This window comes from Pleurodeles waltl, chromosome 1_2 (assembly GCF_031143425.1).
Source record: "Pleurodeles waltl isolate 20211129_DDA chromosome 1_2, aPleWal1.hap1.20221129, whole genome shotgun sequence".
NCBI classification, from domain to species: Eukaryota; Metazoa; Chordata; class Amphibia; order Caudata; family Salamandridae; genus Pleurodeles; species Pleurodeles waltl.
The window spans coordinates 170,075,054-170,097,853 of record NC_090437.1 but is presented as its reverse complement, the minus strand read 5'-3'; the positions used below and the strand labels follow the sequence as shown (position 1 = coordinate 170,097,853).

The 22,800-nt window shown below is 42.9% G+C and overlaps 1 protein-coding gene across 2 annotated transcripts in view; it reads left to right on the top strand.

Annotated features, from left to right (window-relative positions):
• Nucleotides 1–22,800, top strand: part of LOC138299002 (zinc finger protein 182-like) — a 146,610-nt gene that overhangs the window by 52,083 nt on the left and 71,727 nt on the right. For both annotated transcript variants that reach the window (XM_069236919.1, XM_069236920.1), the window contains exon 2: nt 9,975–10,101. In XM_069236919.1, the coding sequence (XP_069093020.1) occupies nt 9,975–10,101 (127 nt within the window). The remainder of the gene's footprint in view (nt 1–9,974; nt 10,102–22,800) is intronic.

Here is a 22,800-nt window from a genome sequence, read left to right as displayed (position 1 = left end):
ATATAAGCACGATAAAAATTTAAAAACGATAATAGGGAATTAAAATACAAACAAAAATGATCGAAGTATACGTCTCCTGAATTTGGAATATACCACACAACAAGGACCCTATTCCCTATGCCCATGAGTGTTCAATAATACAATAGGAGAGTGTCTTTCTCCTAAAAAATAAATACTAAAATTAGACATCAAAAAGTCAATAAATATACATACATAGATCTAAAAGTTAGTTACCCAGTCTTGTTCTTTAAAATAGCTAATCTAAGGCACCAGATTGATTCGAGAACTTTTGCCACTGGTAAAACTACCTGGGCAGATGGATCAGATTTTAAAATTCTCTCAACATGAAGATAGGAGCTGGCGCCTATAGATTTGCAGAGCGGGATGATCCAAAAAGCTCTTTGTTTGTGATATGCATGACAATAAAAAAGAACGTGTGAAATAGACTCTTCACGTTGGCAGCCCATCGGACAAAGCTTGGATCTATTAATAGGACAATGCCATTTGTACGTTAGAGAACACAGAGGGAGGGACCCTATTCTGAATCTGACAAAAAGAGCTCGTGCAAATGGAGATAATGCTAGATCCATATAAGGCTCGAATTCGTAATGGCATTTAATTGATAAGTAATTGTCAGACATAGACAGCGGGGCAATCTTAGTGAATTGCACAATCTGAGCGTTATGCCAAAAAGCATCCTTCAATAACTGCACAGCATTTTTGTGAATAGAAAGTGGGTCCAACCAATAGGACTCAAAACCAAGATGGGTTAAGGACTCTTTGACATAGGCACACCATTTCGTTTTACTAATAGTGTTACTGGCCACCAGTTTGAGAAGCCCACAGCGAAATGGAAAAAGGGCGTCTGTTGTCCAAAGCCGGATCCAATATAATAGAGGCCTTAAAGTGGCAATCTGCGAGATAGAAAAAAGATTTAAATCCATACGGATAGGCAGAGATGGAGTGCTAGAAGGGAAACTTGTAACCTTGTACTTAGAGGTGTTTTACTTTACTGCTTAATGAGCCAAAGTACACACACTGAGAGGAGTCAAAAAGATTCTCTCTAATGCACTTCTTAGTCTAAAGAAGACATTTATTATATCTTTTAGCAAAGCTTGTGAAGGAAGGTCTGTATAACCGAAAGTTCACTTTTAAAATGTGCAACAATGAAGTAAGAACATGTACAAAGAATCTTCAATCTATAAACAGCAAATATATACATGCAAAGATACAAACACCTATATTGATATATATATATATATATATATATATATATATATATATATATATATATATATATTCTTACACAATGCAAAGCAAATATTTAATAAAAAACTCATCACTTTGGGGCCTATCTGGTGCTTCATCCTTCTCCTGCCAGCAAGTCGTTGACCCCGGTTCAACCGCAACGAGAAAGAGAGGTATACCCTCACGGGAAATGTATCAGGCATTCGAAGTCTCAATCCTGATTGAGGTCTCTTAATCTCCCACTGTCAACCTGGGTCTCTTATATACCTTAAACAAGCAAGGAAGGAGATTTCTGGAAAAACACTTCCCACTCTGCAAGAAGTATTAAAAAATGCTGGCTATTTTAGATCAGGGTTGAAAGAAACAGGTTGGAACTGGCCAGTTTCCCAAGGTGTCTTTCCCAAGCCTAAGCTGTTCCCTGCTGTATCATAAACATCATTCTAGTACATCCTTATTGTGCTGACTGAATGACTAGTCCACGTTATGTCCTAACCCTTTGGTGAGAAAAGAACATGCAGACACGCAGAATAGAAAATACGTTGCATAACATGTTTTGTATGGAAAGATACTCGCACTTTTAACATGGCGGTGAAGCTAAGGCTAAGCTGAATACAAAATGGAGTCTGTAACTTATGACTGCTAATGTGACGGTGGACATCTAAGCCAAGTGCAAAGTGGTGCGACACGGTGTCAGTAGTCAAAACACTGACAGCTAAGCCAAGTCCAAAGTGGTGCGACACGGAGTCACTGGTCAAAACACAAATATCACTACAACAGGCTATGGCGTCTCACTGGTCAAAACACAAATATCACTATAAAAGGCTATGGCGTCTCCGATTTTTTTATCAGTGTACTTGTGATAGGACCATATTATACATTCAGGGGGTCGATGGCTGCATGGCAACCATATTAAATCCAATAAGGATCTATCAGCTATTCCCCTGTACATGTGTGTTTAGTAGATTCTCAGATTCTCTTTCCAATAATTCCCCGTTGATTTACAGTTAAGACCTTTTTGACAGTGGATGCTTAAACATTTATAACTTTTGTTCCCAGAAATTATATTGAGGCTTCACATTTCTCCTGCCTTGCTGAGTTATGCTGTAGATCCCACCTATTTTGTAACTGAAGATATCTTACAAACACAAAACTTTGGCTAAATAGCCAGAGGTTCATCACATGTATGTGCTGATAAACAATAGAATTTGTGGTCAAAGTCAATAGTTTCCCATCCTATTTTGCAACACCTTAGGTGATAAATGGCACATGATTTGTGGGCAATTGTGTGGGACAGAAATGAGTCCAAATCAGTAACATTCTGAGGAGCTTATACATTTTCAGTTTGTGGTGGTGGTTGACTTAAGTATTAAGCCAAGGGTCTTCTGGCACACAGGGAATCCTCCCAACCCCAGACATTTTTCAAACCTAGAGGCTCCCTGAAATCTAAGGAGATGTGACTTCCCTGCCTTTCACTACTCGCACATTTCGTTACTCAGAATGCCTCATAAACATCAAACTCTGGATAAAAAATCTCACTTTTCTTGTATTTTCATGCCAGAAAACAACTGGATTTGTGTCCCATGGTAAAAAAACATAACCCTACCTTTTTGCATTGCCATACGTCTACTTATAAAAAATGGTCCTCTTTTTAAGGTCTTGTCTACTAGAAAGTGTTTTTGCTGTCTGTTGCAAGATATGTTGTTTGCTTACAGTGGACTTGGAGCCCCCCTATTGGTTACAGTTGTTTGGCGTCAGTGTCAATCTCATTTGCTTGCTCGGTATTCGTTAGCTTGTGTGGGCTTTCCTCTACTTGTATTTGTCCCTTCCCTGGGGCATGGATGCATTACTGTGGCCTTCCACAGCTCGATTTTTCAGGTGATACTTTTTTCTTGTTGTTTAAGCACTCTAGGAGAGTATATATTTTTTTTCAGCAGAATCTGATGGTACAGCTGGTGTGCTCATTCCAGGTGCCTATACATGGAACAAATGGCACGGGCTTGCTCACACCGGCTCCTGATCCATATGTGCATAAGATAAGGACTATTAACAGAATCAGTGTGTTGTATTCCCAAGGGCCATTTGAGCTCTCTGTATCAAGTGCTAAGGTTACATACATCGCCGTGCAGCTCCAAGTGATGGCCAGGTCCTCAGGTATGCAGGCACACGCTAGACATATCATTGCTACCCATCTTGTGTATATCAGAGTGCACATAAAGAGCTCTATGCCACATGCTGCACTTCATTTTGTGGCACCAAGTGCATGTACAGTGGATCACAGAGAGCATGTCATCACGGAAAGCACCTTATCAGCTCTTTATACAAATCTGTGATGTTTTTATGAACCCTCGAAAATGTATATAGTGCTTTGTGTCAGGTGATATTGTACTGTGTATAGTACAGCTCGATTTCCAATGCACACCTTGTTGTACACTTACTGTTCCAGTGCTTCGTAAAATATACAACGTGTTCAACATCTGAAAACTCTTCGAGCTGTAAATGGCACAAGGCACTGCACAGCACTGTGCATACCGAGGGCACATGCTTGTTTTGAACAGATTATACAAATAATGGTAAATGCATATTGTAAATGCATGTTGTGAATTCGAGGGCACGCATGTCACATGCAGTGGTGTATTACAGAGCACCAAGAACAGAATTGTGAACTTACTATGTTAGTAGAACTGCATGTGTATATTCACATACACAGTGCAGTGCATCATAAAGCGTGTTGCCCTGTCCTGAGTGCGTATGCATGTGTAAAGCACTACGAGGATATCAATTACAGCAGCAGTCAAAGCAGTGGCTTTTAGGTGACACATGTACAAAGCGCAGGCATACTTTTGACGAATGTGAAGTCTTTTGAGTTTAAATCTTTTTTGTGCTACTACATGTATGCTCACAATTCGCTTTTCCAAACTTGTATTTTATTGCTCCTACCTCATCACCACCCATCAGAAAGTGTTCCTTTTCAGAGCTAAACCTGCAGCATAGACTTTAAAGGAGCTAAATAGAGCCCCTGAATTATAACGTGTGGGAGATGTTTGCAAATGTTTAAAAATAATTTATCTGAGGATCTGAAGTAAAATTGAGGGGAAACGGCCTGAACAACGCTTTGGGAACTACGTGAGCGTGTCCCAAGCAAGCGTAACCACGTTTGCTGGAACAACGCATGGCCTTTTCTCTGCCTTAACCACGCATTTGCTGAACTACGCATATGTGTGGTTACGGCAGAGCTAAAGGCAGAGTAGTTCGGGAAGAGGATGCAGTCAGGTAAGTGGGGTCGTTTTTAGGGGGGTGGATAAAGAGCTTGGGGTGGGGGTTGGGCTATTTCTTTTTAGAGGTGGGGTGGGGGGTGTTTGGGATTTTTTTTTAGGGCAGGGCTTAGGGTGGGGGGTTGCGTAGGGTTGGGGGTAGTTTTTAGGAGTGGGGGTGGATAAATGGCTTGGAGTGGGGGGTTGGGCTATTTTTTTTTATGGGTGGGGGATGGTTTTTTGGGGGGGGATCGGGAGAGGGCCTGGTCATGGTAAGTGGGGCTGGGACAGGGTTCTGTGTTAGTTTTTAGGGGTGGGGTGGATTAAGGACTTTGGGTGAGGGGCTGGGCTATTTTTTATGGGCTGGGGTTGGGTAATTTTGTTTTAGGGCAGGTGGGGGCGCTGGGGTAATTTTGTTTTTTAGAGCGGGTTGGTTGTTTTTAGGGTGGGTGGGGTGGTCGGGGAAGGTTTTAGGGCTCAGTGTGGGTGGGAGTGTCGGGTAGTTCTATTTTTAGGGGTGGGGTAGTTTTTTTTTTAGGGGCGAGGTGCGGTGTTGGGTTAGTTTTGTTTTTAGGGGATGGGGCTCTGGTAGTTTTGTTTTTAAGGCTGATGGGGAGTCAGTTGTTTATAGGGCGGTGGAGGGGTCGGGAAGGTTTTAGGGCTCAGGGTGGGTGGGGTGTTGGGGATAGTTCACTTTTTAGGGGCAGGGGCGAGGGGTCAGTGTAGTTTTGTTTTTAGGGGTGGGGTAGTTTTGTTTTTAGGGCGGGCGGGGGGTCAAAGTGGTTTTGTTTTTAGGAGTGGGTGTGGAGGGTCAGGGTAGTTTTGTTTTTAGGGCGGGTGGGGGGGGTCAGGGTAGTTTAGGCATTGGGGTGGGGTCGTTTTGGGCCTTGGGGGGGTTGGGGTAGTTTTGTTTTTAGAACGGGTGGGGGTAATTTAAGTATTAGGGGTGAGTTTTTTTTTTTTTTTCCTTAGGGCGGTTGGGGGGGGTGGCGTGGTAGAACCACGCTTGCCGTTCCCACAAATGCCTTTACTAGGCATGCTTTCACAACGAAAAATCATTGTAAAGGCATGCGTGGTAAAGGCAGGCGTGGAAACGATGAGGTTGTTGTTCCGACTGCGTTGTTAAGGCAGGCGTGGTTCCCGTATGCGTTGTTCTATCATACATTCAAAATGTCCATTTCGTTCAATGCAGATGAGATGACAAGCAGTCAGCATGTTGTCCTCTTTCTACTTTGGATTTTCTTGATGTGTGGCACATCCTAGCGTTGTCTGGCGGAAGGGTCAAGAGGAGTTTCCAGTGCAGGGCGGGGCTATATTTAATACTCACAGGGCACCAAAACAAGGCAAGTATCTAGTAGATTATTGCTATAAACTCATACCCTCAGTGCTTCTTCTCTTTCTGACGAACTGAGCTTAGTACATATCCTGGGTCAAGAATCTCCTCTGCTGATGGCTTTCCTGATGCAGGGCTGGGTTCCTAAACCCTTTTAGGTCTCATTTACTGGTTGCAAAAATGCCTACTGACTGCTTAAAGTGGGCTCAGAGCCCGTCCATTGATTACCAGTTGTTTGCTTTATTGTCATACTCAATTACCTGCTTTTTATTTATTACCTTCTGTGTGTTTTCCTCCCTCTCTTTTTGTTTGTCCATCCCCTAGAGCATCGGTTCTTTTCGATGTGCTTCTCCTGCTTACTTTTCAGGCACTATTTTTTTCCTTTTGGTTAAGCTGTCCATAAGGGCCTGATTTACAACTTGGCGGGTGGAATACTCTGTAACAAACGTGACGAATATCCTGTCCGCCATATTGTTATCCCCATAGGATCTCATGGGATCGTAATACGGTGGACGGGTGTTCGTCACGTTTGTGATGGAGTATTCCCCTCTGCCAAATTCTAAATCGGCCCCCATGTGTTTTCCAGGTGTCTCCCTCTTGTACTTCTCTTCCCCTCTCTGCTGCGCTTCCCATTTCTCTCTCTCACCTCTGTGCTTCCCACCCTCCTCCCTCTAAGTGCATTCATGTGCTTCTCACCTCTGCATTGTTTCTCACTCGTATTTTTAATTCGAGTGCTGCTTCCCTGTTACTAATGCCTGATCGCTGTTGCTACCCCCTTAGCCACACAGTATTTTTAAATGTGTTTATATTTTTTTGCGGAGGACCAGGCAGCAGGTTGCAGATCCATCGTGGATCGGTAAATACAAAAAGTTACACATATCGTTTTGTAGGCATAAATGTATTATAGAGCGTCCACGCGCCTACAAAATGACGAAATTGCGCGGCCACATCGTTTTGACTTTCTTATCAAAAAAATAGCTTTATGCCGTGGTGCACATCATCTTGCAGGCCAGAAGGCATTAACAAAAGGGACCAGGACCCAAAGGCAAGGCCTATTGGCTTTGCCAATTATGGTTATAGTGAGAGTGTTGTGTTGAAGACAAGCAAGCCAAAGCTGAGACAATGTTAGTTCGGGATCCTCGAAAACGACTTGACATGAATGCGGCTTTGGCCTATTTCTCTCCTGAAAAATATTCCTGTGCTACTCATGGGGGTACTGTTTTCAAAATGAGAAATATTGCATAGTGTTATTGGTGCCAAGTTCCAGTAATTGATTTCTTGTAAATGTTAGGAAATCGTGTATTTTTGGCCACTGTTTCTCGTTTGCATGTTCTGGATTAGAGAAAAAACGGACCCTCACAATTTCAATGGTGTTCCATGGGTCTCTTTTAAATTATCTTAAGGGTGAGAGTACACTTTCTATATTCTGTAAATAATTTACAAACCATGGGCTGTGGGAGAGAGTTCCAACAAGCAGCCCCAAGGCTTTTACAACAAGCCCCCCCCCGTGCCCATATTTAAAATCACCTTTTATCCCCCACTCCAGAGGCAGGTAGAGGAGGTGGTAGCCCGTCCTTCAAGATAGGACAGGTTAATAATGCAGAGTGAAAGCCTCAGGAAAGACTTCCAGACCAACCTTGAAACCCTTAAAGGGAGAAACCACTGTACTCTTAGAACAAACACAGGAGTGGGTGGTTGATAGACTTCGATAACCTCTTCTCGAACAAGGTGTTCTTATTAGATATTTAAAAAAATATTTACTAATGGTATCTTTTTTGTTTTAGTATAACCTGTCTTATTGTTCAGCCGATGCTCAGCTCAACTAACTGGTCATCTAATGCATTGTCTGGTCAATACTTCCGGTTTCTCTGGTTGCCCTGTGAGTGCCGTTGTTTTGCTTGGTGCCGTGGTCACTGGTAGTGCTGAATCCTGGATCTTAGCGTAGTTGTTAATGGGCTAAATGTGAACCCTAAAGCTACTACTTGTCCATTTGGGAATAAGTGGTGTTAATGAAACTGTGTGGGCCTGTGAAGAGAACAGATGCACCAATTATACTGCTGAAGCAGGGGAGTCGCGAACCCCCGCTTTAGCAGCTACAGCGGGGTGGGGCTCTTTATGGGCCTCTTCTGTCTGCAACTCGCCTTACAAAAACTCATTATTATCGCTGAAATAGAGCGTCAATAGAAGAGCAAGACAAAACGACAGCTGGTTGCATAGAACAGGGAAAGAAAGAAAGCATACTGGAAGGGTGGAAAGAAGAAAGGATGGATGAATGAGTGGGTGGATGAATGAGTATGTGGATAATGACTGGGTGAAAGGATGAGTGAATAGTGGATGGATAGGTGAAAGAATGACAAAGTAAAGGGATGCGTGGATGGATGAGTGAGTGAATGGATAGGTGGATGGGCAAATGAAAGGGTGGCAGAGTAAAGGGATTGATGGATGGAGTGAATGGATAGGTGAATGGACAGGCGAAAGGATATCAGAGTAAAGGAATGGATAGGTGAAAAGATGGCAGAGTAAGGGGATGGATGAATGAGTGGGCGAAAAGATGAGTAAATGGGTGGTACAGTGGATGGATGGATGACGGAGTGGACTGATTGATGGCAGAGTTGGTGGATGAGTGGATGGATGGCAGAGTGGATTATGGTAAAGTGGATGGATAGATGAATGAATGGCAGAGTGGATGATGGATTGATGGATGAATGGAAGGCGGAGTGTAGGGATGGATAGCAGAGTGTCTAGATGAATGGATGGAGGGCAGGCTGGATGGATGGAAAAGTGGATGGATGAGAAATTGGCTGTATCGATGGGTGGCAGAATGGGTGGATGTATAGATGAACGGATGGAATTGTGAAGATTGAATAATAGACAAAAGAATGAGTGAATGGCAGAATGTAAAGTAAAATAGGGGATATCAGGAGGTGGATGGAAGGATGAACGAACGAATGACTAGATAGATGCATGGATGGAAGCAGCAAGGTAGCAATTCTAAGGGGAGTTCTGCTAACTTGCTCCGGTTGCTTGGTGGCCTCAGAGCTGTAGTTCAAAGTGAGGGCTATTTACATTTTCTGGTTACTCCTTTGTGCTGAAAGACAGTGAGATATTTATCGGCAAACTGGCTGAACTGCAATAACTCTCCCCAATGCTGAAAAAAACAATCTCTCGGCCCAGCGGCTTGTTTCGGCCAAAGAGTTGCTGTTCTTCTTTATTTTGGTTCTGGAATTTTCTTCTGATTTATTTCAGGCCATGATGCTTGCGGAAGAAAGGGATGGGGAGTCCTGTAAGCCACTTTCTTTAAACTTTGCATCTGCTCCATTCAAGTTTTGTTGGGTTATGTTCTGGGCTTGCATAGCTCTAAATCTGTCAGAGTTGTTTTCTAGAGTCCTGTGATTTTCCAATATTAGTTTGGCTTGAGCCTTGCATTGAAATTCTTTTGCCCAGATTAATATTTTAGTAGGGCACAGCAGAAAATTGGCTTATATAATATAAACCTTTAGCGTGAACTCTGCGTCTGGCCTACTAGTTGGATTACTTGAGAGTCCAAGATTGCCTTCACGCTGTGGTATTTTATTGATCAGGTGCAACCAATCACATATTTATATGACATGCAGACACCTATAGAACAATTAAGAAGGATAATGCCTAATTTTGTAAAACAACACGCGATTTTAATCGATGTACAACTGTTGCCTGTGTCAGTATTCCTGTGTCCAGTGGCACTCCATTTATCAGCAATGAGACAACAAAAGACTAAGCTTGCTCTGTCTGAGTTCAAACCTCTGAAATGCAGGTTGCAGAACGATCTCGCCAGCAAGCCCTTAACTCCTTGAACTGTTCAGTGGGCTCAGATTTCCTTTCTGCTGTCATTTTCCCTTGTCTTTGCTCCCATCCCTCTTGGTTTCCCTCTTTCTGCTTTTGTCTCGCTTTCACTCTCTTTTCCTCCTCCTAGCGTCTTTTGCTGTCTCGCTTCAGTCACTTGTGCCGTCTTTCCTCACTTATTCCCCTTTTTTATCTTTTTTGTCAAAGGATGGCACTTTGCCACCATCCATATTGTCACTGGAAAGACAAAGGGAGCTTTTTAATTATCATGTGATTTTATATTGTGTTCAAGAGGATTACACATACATTTCCTCTTACAGATGCCAGTTACATTCCAGGATGTGGCCTCCTGTTTCTCTGATGAAGAGTGGAAGCTGCTACATGAATGGCAGAAGGAACTTTACAAGAATGTGATGAATGAAATTCACCAGGCTTTGATCGCCCTAGGTAAAGTTAAACAGATACTTTTTCATAGTTATAAAATCTGCTGAAAATGCAAATATATTGCTCACAAGATCTCAAGTGTGATATGGACCCTTATTTATAGTACGGCAGCCTGTACATTGATCTGCCAGTGAAGCGGAGGGATGTACTTTGCTGACCTGGCAAAGGACCAACCACCATAACTGGTGATCTCCCCAGTGGAGGAGATCTATGTACCTTCACCAGAGCCTCTGTTGCAGTGGGTCGGATAAAGGCACCAACAATTTGTTGAGTGGGGGCCATGCTAAATGCATCTGCTAAGCGAAGTTTTTTGTTTCCAAAGCAGGAGTTAGTATTGAAAAATAAAATAAATATCCCTGACTGTGCTTCGGAGTAATGGCTGTGGCCAGGCAGCCCCTCATGGTGATAAGGAAGACAAAATAACTTTGGAACATCTCTCCTAAGTAGAGTGGACAATCCGAGTGACCCAGTCCGATGGGCCAGTGGTCAAAGGTTTCCTTCAGCTGAGCCAGTGTAGGCTTTCCCATTGGAACCATGGCAGTTCCCCTGATACTAAATAGAGCGGGCACCTCAAATTTGGCAGATGGGGCATATTTTTGCTGGATTTGTTTGACAGACTATCCCATCTGCTAAACTCTAAAAAAGGCAATAATTATAAGTTTAACACCATTCTATCTTCACTGAAGGAAGAGATGAGTCGAACTCCCAAGTCAGGTATTTACTTCAATAACTACATGGAGTTCCAGTTATAATCCCTCTTCTGACGCGTTTCGATCCCCCTGGACCTTGCTCACAGATATTGTGCTGCACATATTTTTAATCTATGCAGGACCACGACATGATCCCAATCCAGCCAGGACTGTTTATTGGTAGAACTGTAGCATGCCCTTCAGCGTTTCAACTCTTTTACGTGCAATAGATTACTGGTAATTGCCCCCATATGTGTATAGTTATACGTTCGCAGCATGTGTGGCCATAGATCACATGCTGTGCACACTTCTGCTATCTAGTGTTGGACTGAGGCTTTGCAAGTTTTTGTTTGAAGGAGTTTCTGTTTCAAGATGACGTATGACGCCCCCTTTGAAGCCACAATTCATCAGGACACATACTGCATCTTAGATAGTTTTTTTCTCCACAATTGAGTCTGAACCTGTTCTCACAGTTCTGCTTCCGTTGAACTTTGAAGAAACCTTACTTTCGGTGCTGGACAACTAGAGAACCTTTAGCCATGAGACATAGATGGAATACATTGGGAATACTTTGCTAGGTGGACTGTGTTGAAGGCGAAATGTTTGACAAGCCTGGGGCCAGGTCCTGTAAGAATGACTAGTGTGGATGGAGGGTTGGAGAACACATCATTAACATTTTGCCCTTCCTGTAACAGTAAATCCCGTGGTCAGACCAGTTTTATGTCTGTAACCTGAGGCACTACAACGAGGCCACCTGTTCTGTGTGTGACACCTTCAGGTTGGAAAACAAAATTCACTGCAGCTTTAGGCACACGACACCATCCATGATGCATCATCAGGACGGTATAGAGTCTCAGTTTGACGTAGTCACTGAGGACGTTAAAAGTATGTTTCTTCACAGGATTCTGACCCTTGAAGCAAACAATCTCCAGTGATCTTACTAAAACCTGCACCAGTGCCCAGGACTAATACAACACCAAGGTTTGGTGGCACACATAGAGGACAGTGCACATCACTCTTGGCCTCAAACATACTAGTCCTGGTCAAGAGAATTTTTCCAAGGGTGTTTATTTCCAAAGGAGCCTCTGCTTCATGACGAGGAGCAGCCCTGAGAGTGCCACACCTTCACCAAAGAATCGCCACCAAATAAAGCCTGACAGACCGAACCAGGTTGAAAATCACTCTTAAGATCTTTGGCACAGGGAGAATGTTTCTTGAGACACCAAACCTACCACAGTGCCAAAGTGGCATTAAAACTAATTTTAATACCCTGCTCCCAACACGATCATATGTATTGATTCTACAACAGGGCATACAGAAGCATGGCCGTCTTCTGCTGCAAAACCTACATATAGGAAACAGAGATTAACATTTGAGGAAGCAATATCAGTAGATATTAGTGCATTTTCCATTTCATTAAGGAAAAAGTAACACCACACAGGGCACAAATTATTGAGGCCACACCAACCTTCTCACCTCCACAAATGTCACCAACACATTCCATTCGCTCTGACTCTGATCAGGACATAGACAATGTGCCACTACCAATATATAAGGATCCATACATCACAGAACAGCAGGATGGTGCTTGCCATGATTATAGTGTAGATCCATAGGATGACCCTCTTTAGAGCCACGTCTAGGGAAAAGCCTTGCTTTTAAACAATACATCTGCAAATCCCACAGTTACGGGCAGGGTAGCGGGAACTAACTGCTAGTATATCAGGACGACGAAGAGTACTTCTTGTTGCAACTTTATCAAAGACAGAGCACATCACTCCATTTGTTCCACTGTTAAAAACTCAAGTAACGTATTTAAAGGTCCAGTAAAATCTAGGGTGCGAATATGCAGGATAGAGAAACGAATCCAAGACTTCACCACAAAATCCACTTCTTGTATGAGGATGCATTCCTCCGACTTAAAATCAGAAAAGCTATGCAGCTGTGCATTGCAAAACCAGTGACTCTCCTAGCAAGATATGACCGGAATCAATAGGATATGGAACCTTTTTTGAAACACCTTCCTGATACATACTGAAAAATGGCTAAAGAGATAGTCTTAGAAGGAAAGTCATCTCTAGTGCTATTAAACGCTGCCCACTGCATGCAGTGGATACAGTGGATAGACAAGTGAACACCATTATAATACTGAGATGTCATGGTTGGCGGAGGGTTTCAGGCTTTTGCCTCACCTCATACTTAAAGGCTTCTGTTCAATGGCGAACACTTGCTTGAGCTTGCAAGCAGATGAGATACTCAAAATATCAAAAAATATACAGACTGCTGAACCCATGCGACTTCAAAAGCAGGGACTGTGGAGACTTAAAGCTTGTGCCATGGCAAAAGTGGTGACTGCATAAAATGGGCAGCAATTCCAACTGTATGTATTACTGTTCTGCGTCAAATTCCAGTCGCAAAACAGTAATTCCTTACCACCATTTTAAAATTGGTGGTAACCCATTTTCATATGGGAAGGGGTCTGCCTGGAACACATTATCCTTTAAGAATATAAAAAAATATTTTTTTCGGAGCAGGCAGTAGTCCCACGGACCACTGCCCACACTTAAAACAAGCATTTGCAATGCAGTGGTTCTCACGTTTGCTCGAATTAGAGCTATTTGCATTGAAAATTACTAATTGGACTTTTCTTGCCACACAAACTGAAAATTAAAACATTTGACATAAGCAAGTCAATTCAAAGCGCCGCCGTGAGCGTGAAGGAAACAGACGAAAGGAAAAAAAAGTTTGCTTGCAGTCCAAGTTATTGGCCAAAGTGCAATTATCCATGTAACAGGGTCGATGGCCAAGGTGGTAACAAAACTGCCCTAAGGAGGGACAAACGTAAAGCATTTACCAACGAAAAGAAAAAAGACCACAAACGAGTGAAAGTGATGGGCGTAAGGTGGGTGTGGTAAAAAGCCCACTTAGGTACAAACATGTCGGAAAAGCAGTGCTTAAGCTCGACGTAAAAACAATTACAAATCCCCATTGTTGCCATATGTGATGTTTACATAGCCGTACTTGGGTTTAAGAAGAACGAGCGCACACACACACACACTTTCTCTCCCCACCCTCCCTTCCAGGTTTCTAGCTCAGTGGGTTGAACATCCTGTGCAAACATGGACGTAGAACAGGCTCTGTATGTGCAGGCAGTGATGATGCAGCTTTTAATTGTTCCTAGGGTGATTCAAAATGAGTAAATTTGCAAGTAGGCTGTCCGGTTAGCGATATGCCCTGTATTAATGGTTACTGTCAGTTATATATGCTGCAGGAAAAGCCAAAATTATGCGGCCTAATGAAGCATATTTTGTTATTGTACAACTTCATTTTTTCGGCATTTGTAAACTTTGTAACACTGTATGGATACTGGTTGCACTCCATTAGTACCAGTTTAACATGACAGTAAGCAACAGAAAGGTGACCAGTCCAGCTTTGCAAAAGGCCTGCCTCTATGGGTCAACATATGTCGCTGCATATTTAGTATCTTTTGAACCGTTTGAGCTACAAACATTTTCTTTTTGGTTAAAATTAACAGATTATGCGGCAGATGATGGATAATGGGGCAAATTTGGTAAACTATAATTATATGAAAACCGTCATGGCAGCACAATTGCCTAATTCTAGTGGCCCTGGTTTTCGGGATATCTATAATCCATGTAGATTTTGCAGATCACCCATAGATTCTGTAACTGCTGGAAATTGCCACCAGATATTCTTTTGTCGGCCTGAGTTCCCAGCCATCCGGAGGGAAGGAAGAATGACCGAGCCACGGAGGCGCGTCTGCAAACGGATCTGTCCATGTGTGCTCTGGTGCCGCTGGTCTGACTGAGACAGAAAGTGCAGCTGGACCCTGCAGTGTCCCGAACCAGCCGCCCAAGCCTGCATCATCCAGTCACCACACTCAGGGGTGTGGAATTTATTAAAATATCTACTTGTCCAGGGGACAGGTTGCTTCTCAAATCTACTTGTCCTGTAAAAGGATCTACTTGTCCCTTTGGTGCCATGTAGTGTGGCGACAAATTATGGCAGCAATTAATAGCCTCTCTGATTATGCCAGGGCTACTACCATAGTAGGGCTTGAATACTTGGAATTTCAATCCCCACTGTAGCAGATCTGCATACTGGGCTGGAGGAAGCAGAAAGCAATAGTTCCAGGGCTGGAATGCCTTTGAGTCTGCAAACCTACTAACCTGCATGTTTTAAAGATTTTTACCAGCTTCTCTCTAATATTTTCCCATAATAAGAAAGGTTGGACATTTACTCCTGACAATGGCAGAATTAGAACTTCTTCCAGGGTTGGGAAGAAAGTGCTGGAGGGAAAATGAACTTGCAAATGCTCAATAGATTTTCACATGAGCAAATCTACACATCGTATTTACCCACGCTAAAATACAGTTCACAAATATTTTATAGGGGTACAACATATACCATGGGTGCACTTTTGTGACTTTCTTTAAGAATTTGGGGCCACAAGTAGGTAGGTTCAGATTTGTGACCTGCAAATTGCGAGTCGCAAATCCAAATGTAGGATGGTGTCCTTGACACCATCTGTGATTCGCAAGGGCTTCGCAAATGCCCACATCATGAATAATCATGAGGTGGGTCGCAATTTGCGACCCCCTCACGAATGGTGGCCTGCTGGAGACAGCAGACCACCATGTCTGTGACTGCTTTTCAATAAAGCAGTTTTTTGGGTTTTTTTTTGTAATGCAGCCCGTTTTCCTTAAAGGAAAACGAGATGCATAACAAAAACGAAAAATGAAACATTTTCGTTTCATTTTTTCAGAGCCGGCAGTGGTCCGCAGGACCACTGCTTGCTCTGAAAAAATGTTTACAGTGACATTCACAATGGGAAAGGGGTCCCATAGGGATCCCTTCCCTTTTGCGAAAGTGTTAGCACCCATTTGAAATGGGTGCAAACTGCGATTGGTGTGCACCCGCATTCGCGGTCACAAAACAATCCTACATTGCACTGCGAGTTGCAATTAGGAAGGGAACACCCCTTACTAATTGCGAGTCGCAAACCCGTTTTGTGATTTGGTAACCAGGTTACTGAATCGCAAAACTGGGTTTGTGCATCGCAATGTGCTTTTTGCACGTCGCAAACAGCGAAAGTCGCTGTTTGCGACATGCAAAAAGCTACCTACATGTGGGTCTTGGTCCCTAATTAGGTCTGGTGTTAACAAAGACATTTTGTTTTTATTAAACTTCTATTTCTCTCTCTTTCGGCTGGCTTTACTGTGAGTGATCGCATTCTGCTCTTCCACAAGGAGCATATTGCCACACAAAGTAGTTTTGTTCAGTGTCAGGAACTACAGTGGCAATCAGTGACGTAACGAAACTGGAGGGTGCCCCTTTGCAAAGAACATGGAGGAGCCCCCTCTCCAGACTCACTCAGGGCAGGTGCTGTGCTGACGGGGCCCCCTGGAGGGCGGCTGCGGGGCCTTTGTTATGCCGCTGGTGGCAACGCGTGCTTTAAGAGTTCAAAAACTTTTTTGGGGGGGGTTTGCCAATGTTTGTTACAATGTTGAGGGCCTGGTAGCTCCCACAACAATAAAGTGTTACAAAAGCCATGTCAAAACAAGACACGCATTGATGAAACTAAAAGACTTATAAAAATATGTCAGATCAGTTGGCTTTGTCAGTGTTTGTTTATTTTCATGCTTCCCATAATCGTGTTGAAAATGGTTACACTGATTTTCCATTAGAAATATTTTTGGGAAATACTAGCATGCATCAACACATTTTACTAAATGACACTTCATTTGCATATAATCAAAGAGCATTCTGGGAGCATTATACTTAGCCTCTTAGCCTAAACTTTTCAAACGTGTGTACACGTTTTTGTTTTTTTGAACTGGAACCAACGTCAGTAGTGAAGTGTGACCTTAAAACATTTATTTACAGCACGCACCCTAATAATGTAGGCTTTCAAATAATGAACCATAAATACAAGTTCGAACAGCATTATCTTTTGGAAACACATTACCTCAACTGCAGAGAGCTCAACTCTCTGTAAACAGGCAGCCAAAGGGTTTGTGCTGCAGGGGGTTGGGCCTACTTGTCCCAAGGACAAAGTAAACATAAAAACTTGTTGCCCTTGACCCCAAACAAGATGTCCTGGGCGTCGGGCGATAGGAATTCCACATCCCTGACACTGGACACTCATCCCTAGCTCACCACTAGCCCTAAGGGATCCTCGTGCAAGGACATGCCCGACTTTAAGGCAGGAGCACACAAGGTTCTTGGCTTGATAAGCCTGCTGTAGTTACTGTCGCAAGGATTGCAGCCTAACTCTGCCCTGTGCTGCTCATTTAATGTGCCTCCCACAGACCCCTTGGGTTTCACGGAGCTCTTCGCAGTAGGGTCACAACGCTCTGAGCTATCTTTAGCAGGGTGATCAATAGCGCCCTGTCCATCTCACAAGGGCGCTGGAGAGGTGCCTAGACTCGAAGGTTCGGCACTGCAGCGCCTCATGAATAAGGCATGTCCACTCAGCCTGGCAGAGTTGCGTAGACTGCTTCCAGGGAATCCTCAAGTTTGCACTGGCATCTAAAGGGTTTTGCTCAAGATCACACAATTGGTTCCAAGTAGAGAAATCATGATTTGAACGTAGTGGGATTTGTGACTTGAGACTGAAAGATAAAAGCTAAATAAACGTTAGTGTCACAAAGGCTGATTTTTCAGTTAAATTATGTTTTAGTATACATCTTCCTGTTCTTCGAGGCAGCTAAATAAATGCTATCTTGTTGGCAAAGAAACAGGAAGTCGGGATTTCTTTACGTTCAATGGTTAAATTAGCGAGAAATTAAACAAAAATGATGTCATAGTGTAGTCATTTCCAAAACCATGTGGAGCTGAAAGTAACCGGAACACACATCTGACAAACCTCTTTATTGGTTCGGTATCAACAAAGCACTATAAAATCATTACCATAAAAGAAAAAAAACTAGAAGGTAGGAAAAAAGGCGGGTCCCTGTCAGATAGAAGCTACCCTTCTAAAAAATCTGCAACTATTACATTCTGTGTTTATTCAAAGATACAAAAATACGCGAAGAAAAGGGTTTGGGACTTGGACTACAAATACCTAAAATTGCATGCTGCGTTCAGCAGCCCAAATCATTTTTTAAAAAGCAAGAAAGAATAAAAATCCAGGCACACTTACAATTCCGAAATGTACTGATTCGTGAATAACTAGATTTATATAACGACTCTTCTCACAGTTTAGTTATATCCGAAAACTGTGAGATGCTGGCGCTGTTATCACTCAGTGTAATGGTACTCATTTTGCTGACCTCTGAAAGGAGAATGTTTGAGCTGGCTTTGACGCGATTCAAAAACGTTATCCCTCAAGTCACTTCAGATGCCATAAGAGAGTGCCGTCTCTCAACAAAATCAATATTTGGTTCATTTCTGGAAACCAAATAACCTCTGATTTTTTAATTTTAAAGAACAGCAACTCGTTATTTGAGCACCAGTGTTCTGATTTGTATGAGCTTTCCTTGCGATTCTGTCTACATTTTGGCCTCGCAAGTTAGATGTCAAGTGTGCTCTAAACAGAGAGCGGATGGTGTCGGAATGATTCACGAGGTTAAGAAATTCTGACTGTAAATAATCTTAACTACTGGCCAAGATATTGTAACTTTTAGCGGTGTGGGCTAGCTGGCAGGTGCGATCTCTGCTCCTTGCTATTCCAGTATGTGCATGCTTGGCCTGTGGTCACTGATCCTGATGTAGAATTAGATTTTCAAAGTTGTAGAATCCATAGACTCTAAAGGACTTCGGCTGGTCTGCCACTGCTTGGACTATAGCAACGAGAACAACACAGACTGTCCCTCTCTGCAAGCAAACTCCACTATAACACAAGCATTTGCAATGCAATGGGTCTTGCGTTCGCTCGAGTTAGAGCTATTCGCGTTTTAAACTCCTAACCAGACTTTTCTTGCCCCATGAACTGAAAAGTAAAACAGTTTCACAGAAGCGAGACCACGGCCTCCAAGAAGTGTGACGGAGACTCATAAAAGGAAACAGAAGTTCGCTCGCAGTAAAACGTATGGGCAAAAGTCCAATTATCCATGTAACTGGCAAAAGTGCAATTAGCCATGTAACCGGGAAAAGAGCAATTAGCCATGTAACTGGGTCGATATCATGCAAAGCGCTTTACTACTGCCCAGCGAGATCGCGTTGCCTGTGAAATAAAGAGAAAAAGTAGTCCAGAAACCATACGGAAAACATGAAGCCTCGTATGTTTTCAGTAGTTGACCAGTGTGCTAGAGGAGGGCTAAACACCAGAAAAGGCATGACGTATGCATGTCTCCCACTAATGAAAGGAAGCAAATTGTAAAAGGCAAGCCCACAAACTAACCAAACTCATGGGCTTGGTCACAAGCCTGTAGAGAGATAACAACAGGGACAGAGTTTTTTGCGCTCAACCCTAAAAATGAAACCTCAAAGTTTCATTCTTTTTTTAAAAACGCATCCCTTTTTCCTTTAAGGAAAATGGGCTGCATTTAAAAGAAAAAAAGATTGCGTTATTTAAAAGCAATCACAGACATGGTGGTCTGCTGACCTCAGCAGGCCACCATCTCTGTGATAGCTATGATTCCTAATGGATCGTAAATTGTGAACTACTTCATTAATATTCATGAGGTAGGTCGATTTGTGACCTACTAGGAATCGCTATTTAGAAATAAAAGGTTTTGTACATTAGGAATACCGATTTCCTAATTGCAACTCGAATTTAATTGTAGTTAGGAAATCGGTATTCCTAATGTTAGTACACCTGGCTCCTGGTCTCTAGTTCAGTCAGTCCCCGCACACTCCCTTGAATACATACGTATCCCTCCTGAGTTGGGGAGCACACAGGAGTGACTTCTGTACATCAGTGTACTGGAGCTAATGGCAGTGCTCCTAGTGCTTCAATCCTTTCAACAGCAACGATGTAACAAGGTAATTTTTTCTTTTGCACAGACAACATGAAAAACATGCATCACGTGCAACAGCAGGTAGGCACCCACTCCCTGGATTTGTCAAGTCTGGCGCAAACAGTTTGGGATTTGTCAGTGCGCCAAGTACTTCTGTTGTCAGAACACTGGTGCAAAATTACTTTCTGTATCTTCTCAGCAGAAGTTATCGGCAAACCCACAAGTGGGAAGTCAACAATTAGGTGCTCAGCTGTGACTTCCCATTTTGGGGCATGCTGAAATTCAACCCGTTTGTCATGGTAAATGCCAAAACTGCACATCTGGGTAAACTTCACCTGCAGTCCTTGGAAAAAGCCCTGTGGATCAACTGGGCAGGTATATTTGCATAGATTTTTTTCTCCATTACTACTACCATGACTGTATCCTGGTCATATTGAAGCTGGTCATGGCCTCTTCACTTCCATATCCTGGGAAGCCATTCTTTTGACACTCACAAGACGTTGTTACCTGTTGTACACAACTCTATTTGTTTTGTGTAATCCTGTCTTCATTAGTTTCCACTACAACAAAGTGGCACAATGTGCGTCTATTTGGATACTGTGTGTCTAGCATTCAAATTGATAATTATAACCAGTAACAAGATAATAATTAAGTGTCGTCCTCAAAGATGCATTTCTAAATTAGATCGCACCTCTAACTTAAAATCATGTCCTTTGTTGAATTTTGCTTCTTTTCAAACTTTTCTATAAGCCATTAAATCAGGGTCACCGCTAGATCCTTTATCAGCTGCCATGTTGGGCTCAGTAGATCCAAAGGTTTTACAGGTGGTGGTAAATCTTCTTAACTCTTTTCTTGAGAAGGGGATCATTCTGGCGAGCTGGAAGCATGTGATGGTCATTCCACTCATAACAAAAAAACAATTTGGACCAAACCATTTGGTCTAACTTCCATCCCATCTCCCTGCTGCCCTGCCTCTCCAAAGTTTTGGAAAAACATGTGAATGCTTGCCTTACATCTTATGTCGGGACACAAAGTTTCCTACATCCCTCACAGTCTGGCTTCAGGGCTGGGCACAGCACAGAATCCGCTCTCCTCGGAGTTACCGACCATCTTAGACGCCTTCTGGGTGAAGGTGGCACTGCTGTCCTTATTTTATTAGATCTTAGTGCGGCTTTAGATACTGTGTCCAACTTCATTTTGATTGAGTGACTGGTAGCAATAGGCCTTTAAGGAACAGCCTTGGCCTGGTGAACCTCTTTTCTAAAAGATCAGACGTTTCAGGTCCTCTTGGCCAACATTAGGTCAGAGACATGGCCTCTAACTTCCTGAGTACCTTAGGGCTCCGTGCTTTGTCCAATGTTTAATATCTACATCTGTCATTTAGCAGATGTAGTGGAGAGTTGTGGTCTGATCCTTTACTCCTACGCAGATGAGACCCAAATCATGTTTGCTTTGTCCAGGACCATGGACCTTCGGATCTTAGCCTGGGCTTGAGTTGCATTGCCACTTGGATGAACAGTAACTCCGTCAAGCTAAATGATGATAGGATCTCTTTCTACCTTGTCTTTTAAAGTCAAGAATCTGGGCTTTGTACTGGATGCTAATCTTGAAATCCATGAAACCTCAGGTGATGAAGGTCAAAGCTACATGTTTTGCTGTGCTGAAATGGCTGAAAAAGATAATATGGATGATCCCCACATCAGACAAAATGACTGTGATTCAAGCCCTAATCTTGTCCAGGCTGGGCAAGGGTAACGCTTTACTTAGGAATTGATCAAGCCTCCATTAGCTGTCTTCAGACAGTTTGAAATGCGGCATTGAGACATAACATATCCATTTTAAGGCAGTGTGTTAGGTTTTCAAAGCCAGAGTGGGGACAGGTCCCTGCTACAAACAGGAATTGGTGCAGCCTCATCAGCCCACTCAAACGTTAAGGTCACAGAACCTGGCCTTGTGCACTGTTCCCAGATTCCGCTTGACCTGCATGAGGGGATGGACAGACAATCTTTCTCTTTTTTGGGCAACAAACTTGTGAATTCCCTCCATTCTGCTTTAAGAAATTGCACGTCCCTTCTTGCATTCCGTAAAGGCTTGAAGAAGTGGCTTTTTAAAATTTGTAATCTACTCTGCTGTCCCTTGCTCAGCTCCGGGAAATGCTTTTTGGGTAGCTGCACGCTTTATGAGATGATAATCATGTCACCAGTATTATCCATTAAGTGACTTAACTGATGGATAATCAAACATGATACATTTCCGTACTCAGAATCCAATAGACAAAGCATCAATCACTCATACTTTGAAAGATGATTTAGTATAGACATAAGTGCAATATATTCAAGATTTGCACGTCGAGATACGGTATGTAGTCCACTGGATTGAACAAGATCACTGTTAACATTGATGTGATCTTACAAGAACATTATAAAGCAGATAGAAAAAAGGCAAAAAAATACTACCAGTAAAGCAACAGAAAGGAAAAAAGGGAGAGGAAAGAAAAAGAGACAGCGAGATAGTGAAATCTCCAAATCGTGTTGGTAGCTTATGGGTATCACTTTGTGTGTAACACTAGTTTCTATGGCCATTTCCCACCAAGGGGTTTTCAAGGCTGGTTATCTCCCTCAACCATCCACGTCCACGTGGGTAAGTAGAAGTACTTTGGGTTTTAGTCACCTAATTCATTACGCACATGAGAGTTGCAAATACTCAGATGTGGGTTCTTCCTCATGAGATGAAGTCTCTGAGGAGTTTGGATCACAAAAGCCTGAAGTTTATAAGTTTCGGAAGGCAGCCAGGGCCCTGGCCAATTGTGCCCTGGGTTTCCATAAATTGGCAAAACAGTGGACATGTTTTCTCAAATTTAGGGCCCTTGTCTCTTACCAAAGCTGTCAGTTTTTTTCCATTGAGTATAGGGGCCACACTGTGGGTTACCACAACTGGATCATTGGGGCACCTGGGCTCGCCACTGATGGGCAATTATTATTCATCCGGCGAGGAGAAGCCTAATAAGGAGTTGGCCGCCATAGGTCTATAGTGGGTAGTCTGAGTGTTTGCCGCATCTCCCAATAGCAAGGCGGTAGGGTACAAGGGTA